The following is a 27,770-nucleotide window of genomic DNA, read 5'->3' as shown; positions in this document are numbered from 1 at the left end:
CTTTGTCGAATACACACACTATAAGAATCTTTGTCCTCAATAGAGCATGGTCGTGGGTGCTGTTCGTCCACCATGCAGTTCAGAAATCGATCGATTTTAGACTTGGCTCTTTGATGGAATATTGTCGGTGCTTTCTCCTGCACTTCTCTGGTCAGAGTGTGTCCCAATCCGGTACAGGAGAACCAGAATGAAGAATACAGCATGTGAAGCGGATTCCGCATGACTACAACAAATTTTGATCCTGGCAACAGTTCGGGTAAAACTGACGGAACGATACAGTAATTGACGTCAGGTGGATGCTGCTGATCAAATCTGGGCCAGTTGAATATGGTATTGGGAGATCCATCAACAAAGGGAACATTAAAGGAGCCAGCAGTTTCCCTGAGTTTCTTTAAGCCATGCAGAAAATTTAGTAAGTATTCACCGATATCTTTGGCTCTCGGAGTTTTTATGTATCGAGTTACGTTTGCAGCACCTTTCACCCAAAAGTGAGGCTCTTTTTCGATCTCAATCGGAGACTGCATACTAGTATCTGTGGCAGATCTGAGCAAGGTCTTCAAAAAACACCAAAAATACGTTGATCCACATTTGGGAAATCCGATCAAGAAGACGCTTGGAAGACAAACCAAGTCCGTTGAAAACTCTCCATTAAATGGCCGAGATTGCAGTACTTGCAACGGACCTCTCAACGATTTTGGTCCTTGTAGAAGACCCCCAGTTAATTTGACGGGACCAAGATGACCATGAAAGCTGTTATCAGAGGACATCACATCGAAATGCATTCTCCAACAGTGATTAGAGACGTTGCTTAGAAAGTGTGTGGGAATTATTGTCCGGTATTCCTCGTACAAATATTGAGCATTTTTCAATGCCAGTGATCGTTTGTTCACAGTTTGAGCCATGTTTGTGATATCAAGACATTTTATAGTATTTTTGAGAACTTTGTTAACTCCAGAAGGTTCATTTTCATCGGCTTTTGAATATCGTGCACTGCGGTCCTCATTAATGAAACCACTTTTAATGATATTGTTTCTTTGCAGTTGATCTTGATCCTCTCTCAGTGTCAGATAGCCAAGCATAAATAGTGTAAAGAAGATACCTGTACCTAGCAATAGAGTAGACCTTCTTCTCAGTCTTGTAACCACCATGTTGAGGTAATGAGTGTCTCCTTTAGAGTTGAATTATGCTCTCAGACAGGTTAATTAATCTCACGGGCCATACTCCACAATCTGATACTACCAGTATCAGATTGTGGAGTATGGCCCGTGAGACTAAGGGTTAATAAAGCATCCGTCTGGAATAGATCTAGGTCTAGTATACATGTAGGAATAAAGGGGAGTGATGACTTAATACAAAATGAAGACTGTGGCAGTATGTTATAGTTTGGTGAGTTTTGCATATCAACTGGTCTATTGTGCCTATCATTACTGTGAGGGTTTTTACACTGAGTGCCTGGTGTCGCACGCTGATCACAGTGAGAGCTTACGTCACTACTCGGCCAATATATCCAATGTGGAACTCATGCATGTGTCACAACTATTACATGTACCTCGACATTAAATTATATCTAATCATCTTTGGCCGACTACTCACTTGCATTCAGCTTAATTGTTATTTTGTTTGCAACTGTATATGTGTGCAGGTGAAGTGTTTCCCTATTTAAACTATTTGGAAGTTATTTATTTATAGAATTCTCCAGAGATAGAAGTGAGCATTTAAAGAAAGTCATTAAACTATTCCGTGTAGCTGTACTGTAGTTCAGAGTAGCAATGCAGACTAAGAGACAACTTGTAGTGTTAGTGCTGGCTTGCAGTATTGTACTGTTCTCTCAAGGAGCAAGATGTTCTAACTTCTCACTCAATGTAACTCTCGTGACTAACTCACCCCTCAACTGTAGCACTGGGCTGACTTACCCTGGTCCTGCATTTGTTAGAGTGGAGTATCGATGGCTGGAGTGGGTCGGGTCGGATGATCATGATGAGTCAGCTGGAGACAATGAATTATTGATGCCTGGCCAGTGGAGTACTCTTAGGACGATGATTACTTGTAAATCTTGCTTTATATATTTTTTCATTGTATTTTCTATACCGAACATGTATACATATTATCTTCAGATGCTGACTATAGTGTAACTGGACATACTCTACGAAGTTCTGGTCAAGACAACGTTGATGCTGTGCAGCTGAGAATAGTACAGCCAGAACATGGCGGTGGATTGTGCAACTGCTGGGAAATCAGTAAACTACTGGTTACATTTGATGGCAATGTTGACCTTACTGAGTGAGTCAATAGCATTATCTTGATGTTATACTTACAAATGTATTGAATGTAGAGAAAGCAGATGCAACGACAGTCAACTCACAAGAAATGGAGCTGGTACTCTACAATTCTGTGGAGGTAGCGCAGGGGAACCAAGGGGTGTGGTGTTTCGCCCTGTTGGGCTGAATAATGGCAAATGTTCAAAGGTAGTCGATGGTTCAGCTCTTGTTGATAAGCAACCACCACCGATGAATTGCGAAACCAGTAACCCAAGAATGTGAGTTTGTGTTCTTCTGCACGTCTATCACTGTGCGTAACTTTACAGTATGTTCTCTTACACAGAGAGCTGTCATATGTGCTGGATTTAACCCCAGATGGCTGTGACCCGATTGACAACAATAATGAGGGTATAGAGGTATCACTAGGCAACTGGGACAGAGACGGCACTTGGATTCCTCTAGCATACCACAATATATTATTCACTAATAACCCTAGTAAGATCCGAATCAGAGACTATGATGTTCCTTACTATAATTGTAGTGGAGTTCAGTCATTCAGGATAAGTGTGTGCGGAGATGACTATCTCAGAGATGGACTGCAGATAAGATGGCTGCAATACGTTAACTTAAAAACAGATAAGAAAAGAGACGTAGTAACATTGGACAATGTGTCTATTAGCTTGATTGTGAATGAAACCAGCATCAGTCTACTGGAGGATGGATTTGATGAGGGAAATTTGAGGTATTTTGACTATTAATGATTCTGATACACTCATACATATACGTACAGCTCAATTAAAGAGATCAGAAATGGTGGCGTATCTACTGACTGCTCTGGTGGCTCTAATGATCACATGTACAAGATAATGTTTGGTCTCAAATGTACAACCTTCGGCTGTGAAAGAATAATGACAAAGGCTAGTCGCATAGCAACTACAGTCCCACTGAACATCACTCAACCATCAATCTTGGTACCAGTTCCAGGCAATCAGTCAACTACAGCACAACCAGAACTGAAGATTAGTATAACATCTGCTACTTCAATGGGCAAAGAATTAGAGATAATGTCAACTATTTCCCATAGTCCAAGTCCTACTGGAGTATCTTCTGCAAGCACATCTGTCCGAGGGTCCTCTACAAGCTCCATTCAAGTGGCCTCAACACCAACAGCTCCAGCTACTTCCAGCATTGATTTATCCTTGACCAAAGAACTGGAATCTGCTATCTCAAATGTTTCAAGCATTGTAAGTACAATGAGAAATTTGCATGTTTTTTCATTGTCATCTACCTTAGATAAATGGAAGTGAAGAATTGAGAGCCATCAAGCAAAAAGTAAGTCACATTCTAATCTTGTGGGAATTGTTACTCTCATGCCTTACATACCCTTATAATTATGTAAACCCCAATTAGCCTCCTGGTCAAGCAGCTACTTCTCTGCGAGACTTGGTGGTGAGAAATGGTCCAAAAGTTGACCGGAGAGCTGTTATATATCTCCTCAGTGACATGGTAAATCGGGCAAGAAGTATCAATGACAGCCAACAGTTTGGTCAGGTGAGTATTATACAGATGATGTGTCAACCACTGAATGCCATTGCAAGCATTTACTGTAGGATGTTTTGGAAGTGAGTGATGACTTGCTGGAACAAGCACTGAACACTAATCAGGTATGTCATGTGTGTATTTAACATAATTCCGCAACATTTACATATTTAGTGTACAACCTCCCTCCTCCTCATACAAGCCCACTCATGCACACACACACTACAGTCCAGTGCCATTGTCGGGAGTACACTGCTTGCTACCATTGAGCAGCTGGCATTTAATGTGCTCGCTCTAAATGAAGATGGCCTTAGGACATCTAATATCGGTATGCATGGTTTAGAGAGGTGTTTATTGTGCGAAACGTTACGATGTACATTCTATCACAACTCATTTACCTTTCGGAGATTCTTATACAATTGTACCGTATGTAGTTGTGTGTTCATTACTATATGCACGTTTTGCAATAATCTTCTACAGAAGTGATAGTCCAAGAGGTAGAACAAGATGGGAACAATGACTCATACTTCACTGGTATTGAAACAACCAACAGCTCCATCCGAGTGCCCACTGAGTTAGTGAGGATGATGGATAATGGAACTGGACCAGTCACTGTGGCCTCAGTCTACTACAGGAACATGAGTGGACTGCTGCCCGGGACTCTGCCGGGAGAAAGGGACACTGTGTTAGCATCTCCAGTGGTCTCCACCAGTCTGCAATGTGGGGACAAGATCTGTGACACAGCCAACATTCAGCTCAGTCAGCTAGTCATTGTCACACTGAAACACTCCTCACAGTTGCCGCAGGTAAGCTGGTAACTATGCTAGTGATAACGAGGAGAGAGGGTGAGCCCTCCTTCCCCTAGCTCCCTCCTGGATAACTGAAGCATTTGTACACGTATAGCTACATACAGTGGAAACCAACTTATATATATATAAATATCTGGGCACAAGAAGGCTGGTGGTATCAGTGGGTATGGATAGCAGCTACAGTGGAATGTTTGCTTAATTATCAGCACTACTAAAATTAATAACATAATTTGTTCGATTTATTTATAACACTGCAATCGTATTATGCCTCGAGGCGTAGCTACACAAGGATACATAAAGCTGACTGTGTGTGTGTGTGTGTGTATTCTAGCTGTAACTGCTCAACTGGTAACCAGGCTAGTGTTAACAAAGAGAGGGGGTGATCCCTGTATTCCCTTCCCCTCCCTCCTGGACAACTGAAGCATTGTAGCTTACGGTGGAAACCCACTTTGAGGCCACCCCTAAAAAGACCAACTGCAATATAAGTGTGTATAAATTGAACTACCCCATAGGCCCTCTATAAATGGGCTCCCCATGCAATGTGCTCATTATAGAAAGTGGTTTCTCTGTTCCTTATTATATATAGGATAGCAGTGAAATGAAGTGTGTTTACTGGGAGTTCAAACTAGGAAGGTGGGTAACAGTTGTAGTACTGTTGAGTGCTTTACTTTTAGGACATTTCAACTTTGCATGAAAGCTGCTTGTATTATTTCAGTGTTTGACCAATTTAAATTACTGCCAATAAATACATTTTTATTTCGTGCAGTGACTCTCGGTTAGTCAATGGAAAATGGAATACTACTGGCTGTGAGAGAAATGACAGTCTCTCTAACTCCACACACACTGTGTGCGAGTGCACACATCTCACCAACTTTGCCATTCTCCTCAGCTCTCAGCCAATAGTGGGAGGTGTGGATGCATTCGTACTGGGACTGATTGGCTACATTGGTGTATCACTCTCTGTGCTAGCCATGCTAGCAGCCATTCTAGCATTGGTATACCTAAGGTAACTATGTGGTTGGTATTTTTCCAGACAGCTTCCTTTACAGAGGTTCTGTTATAAATATAGTGTTTGGTTTCTAACCAATAATTAGCTGAACTTCTTGTGTTAGCCATAATTATAGCAAATAGAGAAAACTTGGACTTTGAATGCGGCTATTCGTGTTGTGCAGGTCTCTCTGGAGCATGCGTAACTACATCCACATCAACTTGTGTGTGAGTCTAATTCTGGCACAGCTGATGTTTGTGAGTGGGGTAACCCCTCACGGGGGAGGGAGTGTGGTGGATCCTGGTTGTCGGACGGTAGCAGTTCTCATGCACTACTTGTTCCTGGTGTCCTTCGTGTGGATGCTTATGGAGGGGGTGGTCTTGTATGTGGCCCTCGTCAAAGTCTTTGTCAAAAATCAGAAGAAGTACATAATCGGCTTCACAATTTTCAGTTATGGTAAGTTCTTTAATAAACCTTCCTATAGCCGATGTTGCTGCATACGTAAATTTACAACAACACTTTTATTTGTGTTTGCAGGTGCCCCTCTGCTGTACATGGGTCTCTGTGTTCCCCTGGGCTTTACTCTTTACCCTGAGGCAGACTATGGCTATGGCTATGTACAAGTGACCAACAGCACTCAAGACAATGAGACCACCACCCAACAGACAGCTGTGTGAGTGCACTCAAGAGGTTATATAATCTCCAGGATTAGAGTACATGCCGGCAAGGAATTGAATTGTGCCGTGTTCTGTGTCCTGATTTTCTATGTTTATTGACATGTCCTACACAAAGGGTCTATTTTCAATGTGCTTCTATCAGTTGAGCTGGTTATAAGAGGTGTCCTTATTTCATTAAGTCTACATTTAGGGGATTCACTGTGTGTTTGTTGTATCCTGCAGCTGCTGGTTGAACCCTCATGGCTACTTCATACAGACGTTCATTGTACCAGTTGTGTTGGTCATTTTGGCAAATATTGGCTTCTTCATCATGGCACTAGTGATCATGAACAGACATGCAAAGAAGCAGACGCACAAGAATAGAATACAGAAAACAAAGTATGCGAATAAAATTAAAAGGCACTTTTTTAATCCAATTATGTACACTTACATATATAGATATTGGTTAAAGTCTTCAGTTTCCCTGGTAACCATCATGGGTCTGACATGGATCATTGGTGAGACTAATAGAGAGTTTGTCATGTGACATAAAATTGATACAGGTCTTCTGGTGTTCGAGGTCCCTGCTCTTTTCCCACTGGCGTACATCTTCACGATTTTTGTTGCCTTCCAAGGAGTGGCCATCTTCGTTATATTTGTGCCCCTCTCCAAGCAAGTGAGGGAGGCCTACTCAAAATGGTGGAGGGTTAAAGTGGCAGAGTCTGACATTCTCAGCAGTCACTTTAGCGACTTGTCATTTAGAAAGAACAGCAGTTCAGTGAGTTCACACAATCACTTTGTTAGATTGTCTATTGTGGTCATCTTGTGAACCGTCATTCTCAAATCAGGTTTAGCTTTAAACCACGTACTGTTATACATGCAGGCAAGCAATGGTAAGACGCTCTCTACAAATCAGCGTAGCTCACCAAATATTTACGAGCTAGAGTCTAGTATTTCAAAAGTGGCTTTTGAGTCCAGTATATCGAAAGTGGCTTTTGAGTCAAGTGTGTCACTGGATACAGAAGGGTCCAAGACTCCTGACGTTACTACTCCTAGCTATGGGTTCGCTTTCAACATGTCTATAAGACACCTTCAGGGCAACCCAGGTGAACTGAAACCGTGATCTTGTACAGTGATATGTATCTTTCATTGCTTGCAATGTAATTCTACACATGCACAGATCGAGATGTCTGCATTGGGAACAGTGGAGTGCAGGATTGATGACATCACCATAAATGTAATAACTGTCTACCTTACGAACATTGTATAATTATAAGATGTGTCTCAGTCGTTTTTTTCTTGTTAGTAAACTCTTAAGAAGTTAGTGTACACATGCAGATTAATACTTGTATACTTATAACACATCTGACATTGAAATGTGGGCAAAGATTGTCGGTAGAACTATTTTGTGCTGTTACGAGGCGTCTTTAGTACGCCATGTGAATTAAACTCTGCCCTCCCAAGGAAGGCGGCAGCTTAATTGACCCCGAGGCCTGCCTTCTTTTACTGAAAATGGTAATGTTTGACGTCATAATAATTATGCTGGGATTGAAATATAAGTTCATGTAACAGATAGGTTAAAAATGTCTGCAATATATCTGCATTGCGAGCTTGGGGTCTCATTTGTAGTCAATAGAGAATCAACTTCCAACTGGTTGAGAAAATGTGTGCTTGACAAATATCGTTGATCTCCACATTTGGGGTCAAAAGACACCTAGAAGACAAACCAAGTCCGGCGAAAACTCTCTGGTCGAGATTTCAATACTTATATAATGGACCTATCAATGATTTTGGTCCTTGTAGACGATGTTGGTCCTTGTAGAAGACCCCTAGTTAATTTAACGGGAACAAGATGACCATGAAAGCTGTTATCAGAGGACATCACATCGAAATGCATTCTCCAACAGTGATTAGAGACGTTGCTTAGAAAGAGTGTGGGAATAATTGTCCGGTATTCCTCGTACAGATATTGAGCATTTTCAATGCCAGCGATCGTTTGTTCACAGTTTGAGCAATGTTTTTGTGATATCAAGACATTTTCATGTAGTATTCTGAACTTTAAAAAGCCACTCTGGTTCTTTGCAGTTGATCAGTGTGCGATAGCCAAACATAAATAGACCGTCTGGCAACTACCATGTTGAGGTAATGCTCTACAATAATATAACTAGCTCTGGAAATACATATAGGAATAAAGGAGCAATGGCTTAATAATGAAGACTGTGTGCTATGGTGGCTTCTCTTTAGAATCATGATAGGAGCTGTGAGTGGACAGACGGTTAGTTATGGTTTGGTTTTTGCAAGTGCTATTTATAACGTTTCCGGGTATTATACCTGACTGAGTGGTGCCGTGAGACGTACATGATCATGTATCTTTGGTCATCTGTTATCGTTCCATGCATATTTTATAGACTAATGTGTATGCTTTGTTGCAACTGTATCTATGTGTGGGTGTGTTTCATATACATGTGTGTTTCCCTAACAACTTGCATGATAAATGAGGAAGTGTAATACTATAATTATAGTTGTTTATCAACTCCCCAGATAGCAGTGAGTGTTGAAAGAGTGAACTATTCAATGTAGACTAGCTGTACTGTAGTCCAGGGTAGCAATGCAGACTAGGAGACAACTTGCAGTGTTAGTGCTGGCTTGCAGTATTGTACTGTTCTTTCAAGGAGCAAGATGTTCTAACTTGTCACTCAAGATAACTCTAAGAAGTAACTCACCCCTCAACTGTAGCACTGGGTTGACTTACCCTGGTCCTGCATTTGTGAGAGTGGAGTATCGATGGCTGGAGTGGAAAACAGGAAATTTAATACCTGACCAGTGGAGCACTCTTGAAACAATGACTACTGGTAAATGATCTATCCTACTTACAGTACATGATATACACATACTATCTTCAGATGCTGACTATAATGTAACTGGACATACTCTACAAAGTTCTAATCAAGACAACATTGATGCTGTGCAGCTGAGAATAGTACAGCCAGAACATGGCGGTGGATTGTGCAACTGCTGGGAAATCAACAAACTGCTGGTTACATTTGATGGAAATAGGTACTTTGATCTCCTTACTGAGTGAGTCAATAGCATTATCTTGATGTTATACTTACAAATGTATTGAATGTAGAGAAAGCATATGCAACGACAGTCAACTCACAAGAAATGGAACTGGTACTCTACAATTCTGTGGAGGTAGCGCAGGGGAACCAAGGGGTGTGGTGTTCCGCCCTGTTAGGCTGCAGAATAATGGCCAAACAAGAGAATGTTTAAAGGTAGTCAATGGTTCAGCTCTTGTTGATAAGCAACCACCACCGATGAATTGCGAAACCAGTAACCCAAGAATGTGAGTGTGTGTTCTTCTGCACGTCTATCACTGTGCGTAATTTTACAGTATGTTCTCTTACACAGAGAGCTGTCATATGTGCTGGATTTGACTCCAGATGGCTGTGACGAGATTGAAAGCAGTAATGAGGGTATAGAGGTATCGCTAGGCAACTGGGACAGAGACGGTGATTGGATTCCTCTAGTGTACCACAATATATTACCAACTAATGGTCCTACGATCCGAATCAGAGACTATGAGGTTCCTTACTATAATTGTAGTGGAGTTCAGTCATTCAAGATAAGTGTGTGCGGAGATGACTATCTCAGAGATGGACTGCAGATAAGATGGCTGCAACAGGTTTTTTTATACACAGGTATAAAGAGAGACGTAGTGACACTGGACAATGTGTCTATTAGCTTGATTGTGAATGAAACCAGCATCAGTCTACTGGAGGATGGACATTTGAGGTATTTATTTTGAACTAAGCTCTATAAAATTCTGATACACTCATACATATACGTACAGCTCAACAAATTGGAATAAAGAGATCAGAAACGGTGGCGTATCTACTGACTGCTCTGGTGACTCTGATGGTCACAAGATAGTGTTTGGTCTCAACTGTACAACCTTCGGCTGTGAGCTTAACAGAACAGACGCTAGTCGCATAGCAACTACAATCCCACTGAACATCACTCAACTCTTAAGCTCCTCCGAACCATTTCCAAACAATCAGCCAAATACAACTATTGTCAATATCTGCTATCCAGAACAGATCATTAATCCTACATCAATGGGTGCCACATCAACTGAAGAAAAGGTGACCTCGGATATTACAACTGCAGAAGAGGTGACGCCAACTACCTCGGACATGACAACTGCAGAAGAGGTGACGTCAACTACCTCAGATATGACAACTGCAGAAGAGGTGACGCCAACTACCTCGGATATGACAACTGCAGAAGAGGTGACGACAACTACCTCGGATATGACAATTGCAGAAGAGGTGACGTCAACTACCTCGGACATGACAACTGCAGAAGAGGTGACGCCAACTACCTCGGATATGACAACTGCAGAAGAGGTGACGACAACTACCTCGGATATGACAATTGCAGAAGAGGTGACGTCAACTACCTCGGACATGACAACTGCAGAAGAGGTGAGGCCAACTACCTCGGACATGACAACCTCGGATATGACAACTGTAGGAGAGGTGACGCCAACTACCTCGGACATGACAACTGCAGAAGAGGTGACGCTAACTATTTCAGATATGACAACTGCAGAAGAGGTGACGACAACTATCTCGGATATGACAACTGCAGAAGAGGTGACGCCAACTACCTCGGACATGACAACTGCAGAAGAGTTGATGCCAACTACCTCGGATATGACAACCTCGGACATGACAACTGTAGGAGAGGTGACGCCAACTACCTCGGACATGACAACTGCAGAAGAGGTGACGCCAACTACCTCGGATATGACAACTGCAGAAGAGGTGACGACAACTACCTCGGACATGACAACTGCAGAAGAGGTGACGCCAACTATCTCGGATATGACAACTGCAGAAGAGGTGACGACAACTATCTCGGATATGACAACTGCAAAAGAGGTGATGACAACTATCTCGTATATAACAACGGCAGAAGAGGTGATGACAACTACCTCGGATATAACAACTGTAGGAGAGGTGACGCCAACTACCTCGGACATGACAACTGCAGAAGAGGTGACGACAACTACCTCGGACATGACAACTGCAGAAGAGGTGACGCCAACTATCTCGGATATGACAACTGCAGAAGAGGTGACGACAACTATCTCGGATATGACAACTGCAGAAGAGGTGACGACAACTATCTCGGATATGACAACCTCGGATATGACAACTGCAGAAGAGGTGATGACAACTATCTCGGATATGACAACTGCAGAAGATGTGATGTCAACAAGTTCCATTCAAGTGGCGTCAACAGCTCCATCTACATCTACATCCTTGGCCGAAGAGTTAAAATCTGCTATCTCAGATACTTCAAGCATTGTAAGTACAATGCGAACTTTGCATGTTTTTTGATTGTCATCCTGCCTTAGATAAATGGAAGTGAAAAATTGAGAGCCATCAAGAAAAAAGTAAGTCACATTCTAATCTTGTGGGAATTGTTACTCTCATGCCTTACATACACTCATAATTAGTGAAGAAATTCTATCTCCAATTAGCCTCCTAGTCAAGCAGCTACTTCTCTACGAGACTTTGTGAGGAAGGGTCCAAAACCTGTTGAGAGGAGAGCTGTTGTGTATCTGCTCAGTGACATGGTAAATCGGGCGAGAGGTATCAATGACAGCCAACAGTTTGGTCAAGTGAGTACAGATGTTGTGTCAATAACTGAATGCCGTTGTAAGCATTTATTATAGGATGTTTTGGAAGTGAGTGATAACTTGCTGGAACAATCACTGAACACTACTCAGGTGTGTTCATGTGTGTGTGTAATTCCAATACATGCACCATTTACCATAAATGTTCATGTGTGTATTCACCATTTACCATAAATGGTGCATGTCTGTCTTGGAATTTGTACAACCTCCCTCCTCCTCATACAAGCCCACTCATGCACACACACACTACAGTCCAGCGCCATTGTCGGGAGTACACTGCTTGCTACCATTGAGCAGCTGGCATTTAATGTGCTCACTCCGACTAAAGACGGCCTTAGGACATCAAATATTGGTATGGGTTAGAGAGATGGCTATTGTGCGAAACGTACGATGTACATGCTATCACTTACCTTTCGTTACAATAGTTGTTGCAGCTGCATGTAGTTTAGTGTAGCTGTAAACAGGAAATGTACGTTAGTTTAGTACTTTCCAGATTCATCTCATAAAAGGTGTTATAATTATACATGCATGCATGCTTCAGTTCACAGGTTCTCAAAGAGATTCTTATACAATTGTACCATATTACTGTATGCACGTTTTGCAATAATGTTCTACAGAACTGATAGTCCAAGAAGTAGAACAAGATGGGAACGACAACTCATACTTCACTGGTATTGAAACAACCAACGGCTCCATCCGAGTGCCCACTGAGTTAGTGAGGATGATGGGTAATGTAACTGGACCAGTCACTCTGGCCTCAGTCTACTACAGGAACATGAGTGGACTGCTGCCCGGGACTCTGCCTGGAGAGAGGGACACTGTGTTAGCATCTCCAGTGGTCTCCACCAGTCTGCAGTGTGGGGACAAGATCTGTGACACAGCCAACATTAAGCTTAGTCAGCCAGTCATTGTCACACTGAAACACTCCTCACAGTTGGCGCAGGTAAGCTGGTAACCAGGCTAGTGTTAACGAGGAGAGGGGGTGATCCCTGTATTCCCCTCCCCTCCCTCCGGGATAACTGAAGCATTTGTACAGCTACCTACAGTGGAAACCCACTTTTGAGGCCACCCCTAAAAAGGCCAACTGCAATATAAGTGTGTATAAATTGAACTACCCTAAGGCCCTCTATAAATGGGCTCCCCATGCAATGTGCTCATTATCACAAGAAGCGAGGTATACGGTAGTGTGTTTGTGTGTGTATGTGTGTAGACTGCTACAGCTGCTCAAGGATCAATGAAGTGTAAGTAAGAGTTTCTATAGGCTTCTAGTCACGTTTTCTTGGATTTGGATTTGCAAAATAATGCTTTGTTCTCGAGTTATGCCTAGTTTTGCTTACTTGGAATGCCATTGCAGCCTTTTCAGAAGAGTGCATAGAAAAACTTGTCTATGGAGTGTTGCTACTCTACTTAGTAGTTAGCTCTGCACTAGAACGCTAGCTATTGGTAGCTGCAAGAGTGAGAAGAGAGCTGCAAGGTTCTGTTGATGCAGCCACTCATTTTAGACTTGGACTTTTGGCATCAATCGTTTTTACAACAATCATGGGTTGATGATTACCCACTCTTTTAGTTTCTCTGCGATTCCCATGCAGCAAAATTTATGCAAAAATGTTCATCATGATATAATGAGCTCTTGCTAGTAGCTTTATGTTATGTAGCTTTGACACCTCCACCAAGGCACCCAGGCATCAGCACCCGCGGTGCTTTCATATAAAGTGGTTTCTCTGTTCCTTATTATAGGATAGCGGTGAAATGAAGTGTGTTTTCTGGGAGTTCAAACGAGGAAGGTAGGTAATAGCACTGTCGAGTGCACTATAACTTTGCTTTCAACCTTGCATGATATTTTTGGAAGCTGTGTTCGACAATTGCAATTAATAAATGCATTCTTATTTCATGCAGTGACTCTCGGCTAATCAATGGAAGATGGAATACTAGGGACTGTGAGAGAAATGACAGTCTCTCTAACTCCACACACACTGTGTGCGAATGCACACATCTCACCAACTTTGCCATTCTCCTCAGCTCTCAGCCCATAGTGGGAGGTGTACATGCATTCGTACTGGAAGTGATTGGCTACATCGGTGTATCACTCTCTGTACTAGCCATGCTAGCAACCATTCTAGCATTGGTATACCTAAGGTAACTATGTGGTTCAGACAGCTTCCTTTATAGAGGTTCAGTTTTATAAAAATGTTAATGCTGTAGCTCTGTTCTGTTTCTGACCAATAATTAACTGAACTTTCTATTGTGTTAGCCATAGCAATTAGAGAAAATGTGGTCTTTGAACGAGGCTACTAGCTTATTGTGTGTGTTGTGCAGGTCTCTCTGGAGCATGCGTAACTACATCCACATCAACTTGTGTGTGAGTCTAATTCTGGCACAGCTGATGTTTGTGAGTGGGGTAACCCCTCACGGAGGGGGTGTGGTGGATCCTGGTTGTCGGACGGTAGCAATTCTCATGCACTACTTGTTCCTGGTGTCCTTCATGTGGATGCTCATGGAGGGGGTGGTCTTGTATGTGGCCCTCGTCAAAGTCTTTGTCAAAAATCAGAAGAGATACATAATGGGCTTCACAATTTTCAGTTATGGTAAGTTCTTAATTTAACGCTTCCTATATAGTCAATGTAGCTGCGTACGTAAACGTTTTAAGTTAATTTGTATTTGCAGGTGCCCCTCTACTGTACATGGGTCTCTGTGTTCCCCTGGGCTTTACTCTGTACCCTGAGGCAGACTATGGCTATGGCTATGTACAAGTCAGTAACAGCACTCAAGACAATGAGACCACCACCCAACAGATCGCTGTGTGAGTGCACTTAAGAGGTTATACAGGATTAGAGTACATGCCGGCAAGGAATTGAATTGTGCCATGTTCTGTGTCCTGATTTTCTATGGTTGAGTTAGAAAGTGTCTGTTTATTGACATTTCCTATATAAAGGGTCTATTTTCAATGTGCTTCTATCAGGTTCCTTATTTCATTGAGTCTACATTTAGGGGGTTCACTGTGTGTTTCAAGTGTTGTATCTTGCAGCTGCTGGTTGAACCCTCATGGCTACTTCATACAGACATTCATTGTACCAGTTGTGTTGGTTATTTTGGCAAATATTGGCTTCTTCATCATGGCACTAGTGATCATGAACAGACATGCAAAGAAGCAGACGCACAAGAACAGAATACAGAGAACAAAGTATGCTAATTAATTGTTTCGCATACTTTGTTTTCTGTATTCATAAGGCACATTAACGAACTTTTTCATTTGTACACTTACGTAGATATTGGTTAAAGTCTTCAGTTTCCTTGGTAACCATCATGGGTCTGACATGGATCATTGGTGAGCCTATACTTGAATAGAAAGTTCGTCATGTGACATAATAAGCACATGCAAACATTGATACAGGTCTTCTAGTGTTCGAGGTCCCTGCTCTTTTCCCGCTGGCGTACATCTTCACAATCTTTATTGCCTTCCAAGGAGTGGCCATCTTCGTCATATTTGTGCCCCTCTCTAAGCAAGTGAGGGAGGCCTACTCAAAATGGTGGAGGGTTAAAGTGGCAGAGTCTGACATTCTCAGCAGTTACTTTAGTGACTTGTCATTCAGAAACAACAGCAGTTCAGTGAGTTCACACAATCACTTTCTTGTGAACCAGTCATTCTATACTGCCAAGGGTGACTGTAATAATCAGGTTTTAATTTTATCAGCTTAACCCTTTCCTTGCCATTCGTGAAATCTGGAACAGGAGCGTCTTTAGGTCGATCAATTAGTGTGGATCCGGCCTCACCACGCCTCCAAGTCATTCTATTAGTCTAGATCCGGCTAGCAATTCTAGCTGGGACTCCCAGTTCTAGCTCCTTTTGTTTAGCGTGTCAGAGACTGGGAGAAGATGATTGGCACTCCCTGGCTCCTTTGGATGTACAGCTGTCCAGATCCCTAGAACATACCCTCCATTCTGACGAGTTATCAGTGCATAGGGTGCTTACTAGATTCTTGCCAGCCAGTACAGTTCAAGCTACACACAGCACCGCTCAACTATTCTCTACCCCATTATCTAGCTAAATCTGGTCCAACTAGACAGCAGACACAGCTAGTTAATTCAGTAAAGCCAGGGGTAGCCCTACTTCTACGGTTGTTCAGTACCCACGGTAACAATTCCTCTGGGCTGGGCTAACTAGTTGAGCCACGCCTCCCAATTCTCAAGGCTAGGTACATGTCTCTGTCTAGCTGCTTCTTCAGCTTCTTGCTCAGTTTTGTGGCTTAGAGAAAGGCCAGCTACTCAGGGGGAAGAGTCCAGATGAAAGTCTGGCAGCCAGGTGACGTCCAAACGGTCAGTTATTCTTTCCACCAACTTTTTAATCTAGTCTAGTCCTGCTTGCACTGCTACTACTACTGCTGCCTACTGCTGCTACTCTTCCTAGCTAGTCAAAGGTTTCTTTTTTTTTTTTTTTTTTTTTATAACTACATATGCACAAAGAGACATCAAAGCTTACATCAAAGGACACAGATTTTTAGCCTACTTGACTGATAAGGCGGTTACCTAGACTACAGTTTGTTTGTCAGGGAGGAGCTCACATACAACTTCATCTAATTCATCATAACGATTCCTTACCCATTGTTGTAATTTCTACAACAGATTGCCAAGGAAAGAGATAAACATACTATCTATATAATAATTATACAGATGCTGACTATAATGTAACTGGACATACTCTACAAAGTTCGAATCAAAGTTCTGATCAAGACAGCGTTAATTATGTGCAGCTGAGAATAGTACAGCCAGAACATGGCGGTGGATTGTGCAACTGCTGGGAAATCCGTAAACTGCTGGTTATATTTGATGATAATAGTTACTTTGATCTCCTTAACGAGTAAGTCGATGTATCATCTTTACACTTTACATTATACTTATAATGCAGAACAAGAAGCTGTTACACTAACACCAGTCGACGACTCAGAAGAAATGGTATCGGTCCTCTGCAGTTCTGTAATGGTAGCGCAGGGGAACCAAGGGGTGTGGTGTCCCGCCCTGTTAGGCTGGATAATGGCAAAACAAGGGGATGTAATGTGATAGTCAATGGTTCAGTTCTTGTTGATAAGCAACCACCACCGATGAATTGTGAAACCAGTAACCCAAGAATGTGAGCTAGTGTTTCTTATATCTGCACATTCATGACTTTAGATCATGTTTGCTATAAATACTGCAATCTGATTGGCTAAAGGAAGTGTTCTATCCAACATAGAAATCATGTACTTACTTAGCCTCGATTCCAGGCCTTGTGAAGGAGGCTAGTACTTACTTAGAAAATCATGTACTTCACTTAAAAAATCATGTAGCAAAGATTAGATAAGAACATGATTGGCTAAATACTCATGGTTGCTATAGATCTAAAATGCTTAGACACTGTTTAGGAAGTTTCTAGAAGTCCTCAGGGCTAGTAGAACCCTCACTGTGTTAGGGATACTACAACCAGCCCTTTGGGCTTCTAAATCATGTAGAAACGTCCCCTAAACAGTGTCTAATTATTATATAGACTGTGTTTACAGTATGTTCTCCTACACGTATAGAGAGCTGTCATATGTGTTGGATTTCGCCCCAGATGGCTGTGACAAGATTGACGTCGTTAATGATAATGAGGGTATAGAGGTATCGCTAGGCAACTGGGACAGAGACGGCACTTGGATTCCTCTAGTGTACCACAATAGATTACCAACTAATGATCCTACGATCCGAATCAGAGACTATGATGTTCCTTATTATAATTGTAGTGGAGTTCAGTCATTCCGGATAAGTGTGTGCGGAGATGACTATCTCAGAGATGGACTACAGATAAGATGGCTGCAATACGTTTCTTTTACACATGATAGAAAAAGAGACGTAGTGACATTGGACAATGTGTCTATTAGCTTGATTGTGAATGAAATCAGCATCAGTCTACTGGAGGATGGATTTGATGGAAATTTGAGGTAGTTTGCTATATATTTAAATGTATAAGATTCTGATACACTCGTACAGCTCAAATAATTGGAATATAGAGATCAGAAATGGTGGCATATCTACTGAGTGCTCTGGTGGTTCTGATGATCACAAGATAATGTTTGGTCTCAAATGTACAACCTTTGGCTGTGAGCTGAATAAGACGAAAGCTAGTCGCATAGCAACTACAGTCCCACTGAACATCACTCAATTCTTGGAATCGTTTAAAGGAATTTCTACCAACAATTCAAGGGCAGAAAAGTCCCGTCAACTATCAAAGGACAATCACTCAAATGCAACTGTTTTCAATGTCTGCTATTCAGAATCAAACATTAAGCCTACATCAATGGGTACCACATCAACTGAAGAAGAGGTGACCTCGGATATGACAACTGCAGAAGAGGTGATGCCAACTACCTCGGATATGACAACTGCAGAAGAGGTGACGTCAACTACCTCGGATATGACAACTGCAGAAGAGGTGACGTCAACTACCTCGGATATAACAACTGCAGAAGAGGTGACACCAACTATCTCGGATATAACAACTGCAGAAGAGGTGACATCAACTACCTCGGATATAACAACTGCAGAAGAGGTGACACCAACTACCTCGGATATAACAACTGCAGAAGAGGTGACATCAACTACCTCGGATATAACAACTGCAGAAGAGGTGACGTCAACTACCTCGGATATAACAACTGCAGAAGAGGTGACGTCAACTATCTCGGATATGACAACTGCAGAAGAGGTGACGTCAACTACCTCGGATATTGATTTATCCTTGGACGAAGAGTTAGAATCTGCTATCTCAAATGTTTCAAGCATGGTAAGTGCAATGCGAAATTTGCATGTTTTTTGATTGTCATTCTGCCTTAGATAAATGAAAATGACGACTTGAGAGCCATCCTGCAAACAGTAAGTCACATTCTAATCTTGTGGGAATTGTTACTCTCATGCCTTACATACACTCATAATTAGTAAAAAAATTCTATCTCCAATTAGCCTCCTAGTCAAGCAGCTACTTCTCTACGAGACTTGGTGAGGAGGAAGGGTCCAGAAGCTGTTGACCGGAGAGCTGTTATGTATCTGCTCAGTGACATGGTAAATCGGGCGAGAAGTATCAATGACAGCCAACAGTTCGGTCAGGTGAGTCCCGTTGTGTCAACAACTGAATGCATTTGTCAGCATTTATTATAGGATGTTTTGGAAGTGAGTGATGACTTGCTGAATCAATCACTGAACACTAATCAGGTATGTGTGTGTAATTTAACATAATTCCGTGACATGGACCATTTACCTATTTAGTGTACAACCTCCCTCCTCCTCATACAAGCCCACTCATACACACACACACTACAGTCCAGCGCCATTGTCGGGAGTACACTGCTTGCTACCATTGAGCAGCTGGCATTTAATGTGCTTGCTCTGAATGAAGACGGCCTTAGGACATCAAATATTGGTATGGATTAGAGAGGTGGTTATTGTGCGAAACGTACGATGTACATGCCATCACAACTCATATTTCCTTTCTTTGTTCAAGTGTAGCTATATAAACACATTAATAAGATAATGTTTGTAGCTGTAAACAGGAAATGTTCGTTTCTTTAGTGCTCCTACTTTTAATCTCATATAAAGAGTGTTACAATATACACATGTTTCACTTCAACAGGTCCTAAAGACTCTCTTAATTGTACCATACGTAGTTGTGTGTTCATTACTGTGTGCACGTTTTGTACAGAACTGATAGTCCAAGAGGTAGAACAAGATGGGAACGACGACTCATACTTCACTAGTATTGAAACAACCAACAGCTCCATCCGAGTGCCCACTGAGTTAGTGAGGATGATGGGTATTGGAACTAGACCAGTCACTGTGGCCTCAGTCTACTACAGGAACATGAGTGGACTGCTGCCCGGGACTCTGCCGAGAGAGAGGGACACTGTGTTAGCATCTCCAGTGGTCTCCACCAGTCTGCAGTGTGGGGACAAGATCTGTAACACAGCCAACATTCAGCTCAGTCAGCCAGTCATTGTCACACTGAAACACTCCTCACAGTTCGCGCAGGTAAGCTGGTAACCAGGCTAGTGTTAACGAGGAGAGGGGATCCGGTATTCTCTTCCCCTCTTGGACAACTGAAGCATTTGTACAGCTACATACAGTGGAAACCCACTTTGAGGCCACCCCTAAAAAGGCCAACTGCAATATAATATATAAGTGTGCATGCATGTACAAATTGAAGTACTTTTTAACAATGGCCCTCTATAAATGGGCTCCCAGTGCAATGTGTAAAGTAATTTTTCTGTTCCTATTATATAGGATAACAGTAAAATGAAGTGTGTTTTCTGGGACTTCAGAAGAGGAAGGAATAGGTAATAGTTGTATGCACTATTTACTTATTGGTTTCCATAGATGTATGAAGTTAATTACCATTTCCCTTTCAGTGTTTATATCCATTGATTACTGCAATCAATTTTCTATAAAATAGAAGCCTCCCAATATTCATTTCTAAATATTGGTATTCTTATTTCGTGCAGTGACTCTCGGTTAGTCAATGGAAGATGGAATACTAAAGGCTGTGAGAGAAATGACAGTCTCTCTAACTCCACACACACTGTGTGCGAGTGCACACATCTCACCAACTTTGCCATTCTCCTCAGCTCTCAGCCCATAGTGGGAGGTGTGCATGCATTCGTACTGGGACTGATTGGCTACATTGGTGTATCATTCTCTGTACTAGCCATGCTAACAACCATTCTAGCATTGGCATGCCTAAGGTAACTATGTGGTTGCACTTCTTAGACAGCTTCCTTTTAAACAGCTTCCTTTTAATTCATAGAGGTTCTGTTGTGTAAGCATTCTATAGCTCTGTTTGGTTTCTGACAATGCATGCAAGAATATTAGCTGAATTTTGTATTGTAGCCTGTTCCCGATTTCAATTTCATATCAAATACATGTAGGCAAATAAACTTTGAACGAGGCTACTTAATTATTGTGTGTGTTGTACAGGTCTCTCTGGAGCATGCGTAACTACATCCACATCAACCTGTGTGTGAGTCTAATTCTGGCACAGCTGATATTTGTGAGTGGGATAACCCCTCACGGAGGAGGGGGTGTGGTGGATCCTGGTTGTCGGACGGCAGCAGTTCTCATGCACTACTTGTTCCTGGTGTCCTTCATGTGGATGCTCATGGAGGGGGTGGTCTTGTATGTGGCCCTCGTCAAAGTTTTTGTCAAAAATCAGAAGAGATACATAATCGGCTTCACAATTTTCAGTTATGGTAAGTTCTTTGTTTAACGCTTCCTATAGCCAATGTAGCTGCGTACATAGATTATACATGCGACATCAATTTTTAATGTATTTGTGTTTGCAGGTGCCCCTCTGCTGTATATGGGTCTCTGTGTTCCCCTGGGCTTTACTCTGTACCCTGAGGCAGACTATGGCTATGGCTATGTAGAAGTCACTAACAGCACTCAAGACAATGAGACCACCACCCAACAGACCGCTGTGTGAGTGTGCATATCTATAGGAGGAATTATAATCTCAAAGATTAGAGTGCAGAGAAATTAAATTGTGCCGAATTCTATGAAGTGTGCTGATTTTTTTATGGAATTGTATGTTTATTGGCATGTCCTTAGTTACATAAAGGGTATATTTTCAATGTGCTTCTATCTTAATTGGTTGGGATTGGGTTGTTGTTTTATAAGAGGTACGTGTCCTTATTTCATTGAGTCTACATTTAGGGGATTCACTGTGTGTTTGTCGTATCCTGCAGCTGCTGGTTGAACCATCATGGCTACTTTATACAGACGTTCATTGTACCAGTTGTGTTGGTCATTTTGGCAAATATTGGCTTCTTCATCATGGCACTAGTGATTATGAACAGACATGCAAAGAAAGAAACACACAAGAATAGAATACAGAGAACAAAGTATGGGAATAAAATTTATTGTCAAATTGCATATTAATCAACTTTTATGCCATTTGTATTAATTATGTACACTTGCGTAGATATTGGTTAAAGTCTTCAGTTTCCCTGGTAACCATCATGGGTCTGACATGGATCATTGGTGAGGCTAATAGAGAGTTCGTCATGTGACATAACAAGAACAAACATTGATACAGGTCTTCTGGTGTTCGAGGTCCCTACTCTTTTCCCGCTGGCGTACATCTTCACGATCTTTGTTACTTTCCAAGGAGTGGCCATCTTCGTCATATTTGTGCCTCTCTCCAAGCAAGTGAGAGATGCCTACTCAAAATGGTGGAGGATTAAAGTGTCAGAGTCTAAAATTCTCAGCAGTTACTTTAGTAACTTGTCATTCAGAAACAGCAGTTCAGTGAGTTCACACAATTACATTGTCCATTATGGTCACCTTGTAAGCAATAGAGCGTTCCATTGACAGTTTGTGGTAGCATGCCACTACTTTATTACAGCCACTATTGGTCTGCCCAAGGGTGACTGTAATAACCAACTTTTTTTGTCAGCTTATACTGTGTACTCGTTATACTAACTCTGTTTGCAGGCAAGCAATGGTAAGACGCCCTCTATAAATCAACATAGCTCACCAAATATTTACGAGCTGGAGTCTAATATATCGAAAACGACTTATGAGTCGAGTGTGTCACTGGATACAGAACGGTTCAAGACTCCTGACGTTACTACACCTGACTATGGGTTCGCTTTCAACATTACCATGAGATACCCTCAGGGCAAATCAGGTGAACTGAAAAACTGTGATCTTGTGCAGTGATAAATAATCTCAATATAAATGCTTGCAATGAATTCTACATAATATGCACAGATCAAGATGTCTGCATTGGGAACAGTGGAGTGCAGGATTGATGACGTCACTGGAAATGTAATAACTGTCTACCTTGCTGAACATTGTATAATTATAAGGTGTGTCTCAAATATCATGTCCTTTTTTTTCTTGTCAGTAAACTCTATAATTATAGTTAAAGAATTCATGTGTGTATATAAGTCATGTGTGTAATATGTGTAGCAATATCTGATTCTGATATTGAAATGAGGGCAAAGGTTGTCGGTAGAATTAATTACAATTATTATGTGCTGTTACGAGGACGTCTTATAGTGCTGAGGTAAAGCCATGTGAATTGAACTATGCCCTCCCAAGGAAGGCAACGGCTACTATTCTCAATCTGCAGCTTTACCCTGAGGCCTCCGTTTACTGCATTGTATTGTGTGACGTCATGAAACCCGAGGATTGAAACAAATCGTGTAAATTAAAGTGTCAATCTGCAACATATCTGTAGTGTCTTCCTTCATTGCGAGCTTGAGGTACTCGATAATCTTCTGCATATACTAACTTCTTCAGAAAGAATTAACCTCCAATCGATTGAGAAAATGTGTGTTTAGCAAATATCTAAATAGTTTGATCCACATTTGCATGGGAAATTTGATCAAGAAGACGCTTGGAAGACAAACCAAGTCCGTCAAAAACTCTCCATTAAATGCATGGCCGAGGTTGCAGCACTTGTAATGGACCTCTCAACGATTATTTTGGTTCTTGTAGAAGATCCCCAGTTAATTTAACGGGACCAAGATGACCATGAAAGCTGCCATCAGAGGACATCACATCGAACTCCAACAGTTTCTCCAACAGTGATTAGAAACGTTGCTTAGTGGGAATTAAAGAAGATATACCTAGCAATAGAGTTAGTAGATCTTCTTCTCAGTCTCAGCATAATAGGCACTGATGACTTTTTGGTGAGAATTATGCTGGCATAATATAAATAGGCAAGGTTTTTAAGTACAGGTCAGTATGAATCTTAGTATAAACATTCGTGGGCCCGATGGTCGTGATGAAAGTGTTAATAGATGAGTCATGTGTCATTATTGATGTTACTTGTGCAATGACATGGGGTCTATGTTGTGCTTTGGAGGGAAATGTGGGAATAATAGGCAATTTGTAGGCAATTTGAAAATACATTCTGTTAACTGAGCATAAAAGAATAGCATATAGGTAATATCTCGAGCATAATTAATCTACCAACCCCTACTTGCGACCACCATGTTGAGGTAATGATGTGGAGTTGAATTATGCTTTGGGTGAAAAACTGAACCAGCCCATGAAGCCTCTGTAAATACATAGGGAAAAAGGAGCAATGGTTTGGTGAGTTATCAACTTGTCTATTGTGCTATTTGTGTATTGAGGGTTTGTGCATGGTAGCACACTGCAGAGTGGTGTCCCACGCTGCATGCTGTATGAGCACTGCAGTGAGACATAATAATATTATACCTAATCACGTACCTTTGGCAGACTACTCATTTGTCATTGTTCCACTAATGTGTGTGGCTTGTTATTTATCGCAACTGTATGTTTTTAGATCTAGGTGTGTTTCATAATAGTGTTTAAGGAAGTATCATAACCTATGGACATCTCAAGAAAGTCATTAAACTATTCAATATAGCTATACTGAGTAGCAATACTGTATACTGCTGCTCAATGAGACATAATTATACCTAATCATGTACTCATTCTACTCATTTGTCATTGTTCCCTGCATATAGACTATAGTGTTTCATAACAGTGTTTCCCCAAATTTCATATAGGAAGTTATCATAACCTTAATTTATGGACTTCTACAGATAGTATAGCTGTAGTGAGTGCTTATTCAATGTAGCTATATACCGTAGTTCAGAGTAGCAATGCAGACTAAGAGACAACTTGCAGTGTTAGTGCTGGCTTGTAGTATTGTACTGTTCTCTCAAGGAGCAAGATGTTCTAACTTCTCACTCAATATAACTGTCACGAATAACTCGCCCCTCAACTGTAGCACTGGGTTAACTTACCCTGGTCCTGCATTTGTTAGAGTGGAGTATCGATGGCTGGAGAGGGTCAATAAGTCATTGATACCTGACCAGTGGTGGAGCACTCTTAAGACAATGACTACTGGTAAATTTTGCACTGTATTTTCTACTTACTTACTGTACTATTTATACAGATGCTGACTATAATGTAACTGAACATACTCTACAAAGTTTTGATCAAGACAATGTTGATGCTGTGCAGCTGAGAATAGTACAGCCAGAACATGGCGGTGGATTGTGCAACTGCTGGGAAATCAGCAATTTGCTGGTTATATTTGATAGCGATAGTTCCTTTAATCTCTTTAACAAGTAAGTCAATGCATTATCTTCACATTATACTGTAATCCAAGAAGCTGTTACACTAACAGCAGTCGACGACTCACAAGAAATTGTGCCGGTCCTCTACAGTTTTGTGGAGGTAGGGCAGGGGAACCAAGGGGTGTGGTGTCCCGCCCTGTTAGGCTGGATGAAGGCAGAACAAGAGGATGTCGTTTGAAGGTAGTCAATGGTTCAGCTCTTGTTGATAAACAACTACCACTGATGAATTGCGAAACCAGTAACCCAAGAATGTGAGCTAGTGTTTCTTATATCTGCACATCTATAATTACATGTGTGTAACTGTTCTCTTACACAGAGAGCTGTCATATGTGCTGGATTTGGCCCCAGTTGGCTGTGACAAGATTGACGTCATTAATGAGGGTATAGAGGTATCGCTAGGCAACTGGAACAGAGACGGCACTTGGATTCCTCTAGTGTACCACAATAGATTACCAACTAATGATCCTACGATCCGAATCAGAGACTATGATGTTCCCTATTGCAATTGCACTGGAGTTCAGTCATTTAAGATAAGTGTGTGCGGAGATGACTATCTCAGAGATGGACTGCAGATAAGATGGCTGCAACAGGTTTTTTTATACCCAAATAGAATGAGAGACGTAGTGACACTGGACAATGTGTCTATTAGCTTGATTGTGAATGAAACCAGCATCAGTCTACTGGAGGATGGATTTGATCAGGGAAATTTGAGGTATTTTGCTAAAATAATGTATAAGATTCTGATACACTCATTCAGCTCAACTAATTGGAATAAAGAGATCAGAAATGGTGGCGTATCTACTGACTGCTCTGGTGGCTCTGATGATCACAAGATAGTGTTTGGTCTCAACTGTACAACCTTCGGCTGTGAGCTTAACAGCACGAAAGCTAGTCGCATAGCAACTACAGCCCCACTGAACATCACTCAACTCTTGGAAAAGTTTAAAGGAATTTCTACCAACAATTTAAGTGCAGAAAAGTCCAGTCAACTATCAAAGGACAATCACTCAAATGCAACTGTTTTCAATGTCTGCTATTCAGATTCAAACATTAAGCCTACATCAATGGGTACCACATCAACTGAAGAAGAGGTGACCTCGGATATGACAACTGCAGAAGAGGTGACGCCAACTACCTCTGATGTGACAACTGCAGAAGAGGTGACGCCAACTACCTCAGATATGACGCCAACTGCAGAAGATGTGACGTTAACTACCTCAGATATGACAACTGCAGAAGAGGTGACACCAACTACCTCGGATATGACAACTGCAGAAGAGGTGACGCCAACTACCTCGGATATGACAACTGCAGAAGAGGTGACGCCAACTACCTCGGATATGACAACTGCAGAAGAGGTGACGCCAACTACCTCGGATATGACAACTGCAGAAGAGGTGATGTCAACTACCTCGGATATGACAACTGCAGAAGAGGTGACACCAACTACCTCGGATATGACAACTGCAGAAGAAGTGATGTCAACTACCTCGGATATGACAACTGTAGAAAAGGGGACACCAACTACCTTGGATATGACAACTGTAGAAGAGGTGACGCCAACTACCTCGGATATGACAACTGCAGAAGAGGTGATGTCAACAAGCTCTAATCAAGTGACGGCAACTACCATAGCTCCAGCTGATTCCAGCAATGATTCATCTTTGGGAAAAGAGCTGGAATCTGCTATCTCAATTGTTTCAAGCATTGTAAGTACACTAAGAAATTTGTATATTTTTTCATTGCTATCCGGCCTTAGATAAATGAAAGTGAAAAATTGAGAGCCATTCTGCAAAAAGTAAGTCACATTGATTACAATCTTGTGAGTATATTATTCTCATCTACTATTTTATTATATTGTGCATACCTCATAATTCTGTAAAATTCTATCTCCAATTTTAGCCTCCTGATCAAGCAGCTACTTTTCTACGAGACTTGGTGGTGAGGAATGGTACACAAGTTGACAGGAGAGTTGTTATGTATCTGCTCAGTGACATTGTAAATCGGGCGGCGAGAAGTTCAACGACAGCCAACAGTTTGGTCAGGTGAGTACAGACGATTTGTCAGCAACTGAATGTCATTGATGTAACTATTTCTTGTAGGATGTTCTGGAAGTGAGTGATGACTTGCTGGAACAATCACTGAACACTACTCAGGTATGTTGATGTGTGTATTTATTTCTATTCTATGGCATGCAATATTTACCATTTTGTACAACCTCCCTCCCCACTCATACAAGCCCACTCATGCACACACACACTACAGTCCAGTGCCATTGTCGGGAGTACACTGCTTGCTACCATTGAGCAGCTGGCATTTAATGTGCTCGCTCTAAATGAAGACGGCCTTAGGGCATCAAATATTGGTATGGGTTAGAAAGTGGCTGTTGTGCGAAACGTAGGAGGTACATGCTATCACAACTCATTTTTCCAATTAGTTGTTCAAGGAGTAGCTGTAGAAACCATTAATTATAATGTTTGTAGCTGTAAACAGGAAATGTTCGTTTCTCTAGTAGTACTCCTACTTTTCATCTCAAATAAATAAAGGGTGTTATAATTATACGTTTCGGTCTTCAATTATACAACTGTACGTATAGTTGTGTGTTCATTACTGTATGCACCTTTTGCAATATAATGTTCTACAGAACTGATAGTCCAAGAGGTAGAACAAGATGGGAACGATGACTCATATTTCACTG

The 27,770-nt window shown here is 41.6% G+C and overlaps 1 protein-coding gene across 5 annotated transcripts; it reads left to right on the top strand.

Moving 5' to 3' along the window:
• The first annotated feature begins 1,452 nt into the window (after window positions 1-1,452).
• LOC135351685 (adhesion G-protein coupled receptor G2-like) lies at window positions 1,453-22,949 on the top strand. Of its 5 annotated transcripts, none has more exons than XM_064550755.1 (19): window positions 1,453-2,046; window positions 2,115-2,280; window positions 2,333-2,536; window positions 2,602-3,000; window positions 10,104-11,625; window positions 11,676-11,714; window positions 11,802-11,942; window positions 11,997-12,050; window positions 12,210-12,309; window positions 12,575-12,900; window positions 13,695-13,741; window positions 13,854-14,093; window positions 14,274-14,542; window positions 14,622-14,757; window positions 14,983-15,138; window positions 15,224-15,282; window positions 15,349-15,563; window positions 22,446-22,641; window positions 22,725-22,949. In XM_064550755.1, the coding sequence occupies exons 1-19, from the start codon at window positions 1,770-1,772 to the stop codon at window positions 22,763-22,765; spliced, it is 4,587 nt and encodes a 1,528-aa protein (XP_064406825.1). In that variant the 5' UTR covers window positions 1,453-1,769; the 3' UTR covers window positions 22,766-22,949. The 5 variants fall into 5 exon arrangements, with proteins under 5 accessions (XP_064406825.1, XP_064406826.1, XP_064406828.1 ...); XM_064550756.1 differs by lacking the exons at window positions 15,224-15,282; window positions 15,349-15,563 and adding exons at window positions 21,934-21,992; window positions 22,048-22,259 and having other exon boundaries at window positions 1,461-2,046; XM_064550758.1 differs by lacking the exons at window positions 10,104-11,625; window positions 11,676-11,714; window positions 11,802-11,942; ... (6 more) ...; window positions 14,622-14,757; window positions 14,983-15,138 and adding exons at window positions 3,049-3,502; window positions 3,552-3,590; window positions 3,669-3,809; ... (6 more) ...; window positions 6,132-6,267; window positions 6,494-6,649 and having other exon boundaries at window positions 1,466-2,046.
• The last annotated feature ends 4,821 nt before the right edge of the window (window positions 22,950-27,770 follow it).

This window comes from Halichondria panicea, chromosome 17 (genome assembly GCF_963675165.1).
Source record: "Halichondria panicea chromosome 17, odHalPani1.1, whole genome shotgun sequence".
Lineage (NCBI taxonomy): Eukaryota > Metazoa > Porifera > Demospongiae > Suberitida > Halichondriidae > Halichondria > Halichondria panicea.
Note: the sequence above shows the minus strand (reverse complement) of the source record. Positions and strands in the feature narration are given on the sequence as shown.

Bases quoted from the DNA above. Each gene is read 5' to 3' on its own strand.
- LOC135351685 (XM_064550754.1), top strand. From the start codon at position 1,770: ATGCAGACTAAGAGACAACTTGTAGTGTTAGTGCTGGCTTGCAGTATT. The intron at 2,047-2,114 runs GTAAATCTTGCT...TATTATCTTCAG, and splicing joins TCTTAGGACGATGATTACTT to ATGCTGACTATAGTGTAACT. The intron at 21,203-21,295 runs GTAAGTTCTTTG...TTGTGTTTGCAG, and splicing joins CTTCACAATTTTCAGTTATG to GTGCCCCTCTGCTGTATATG.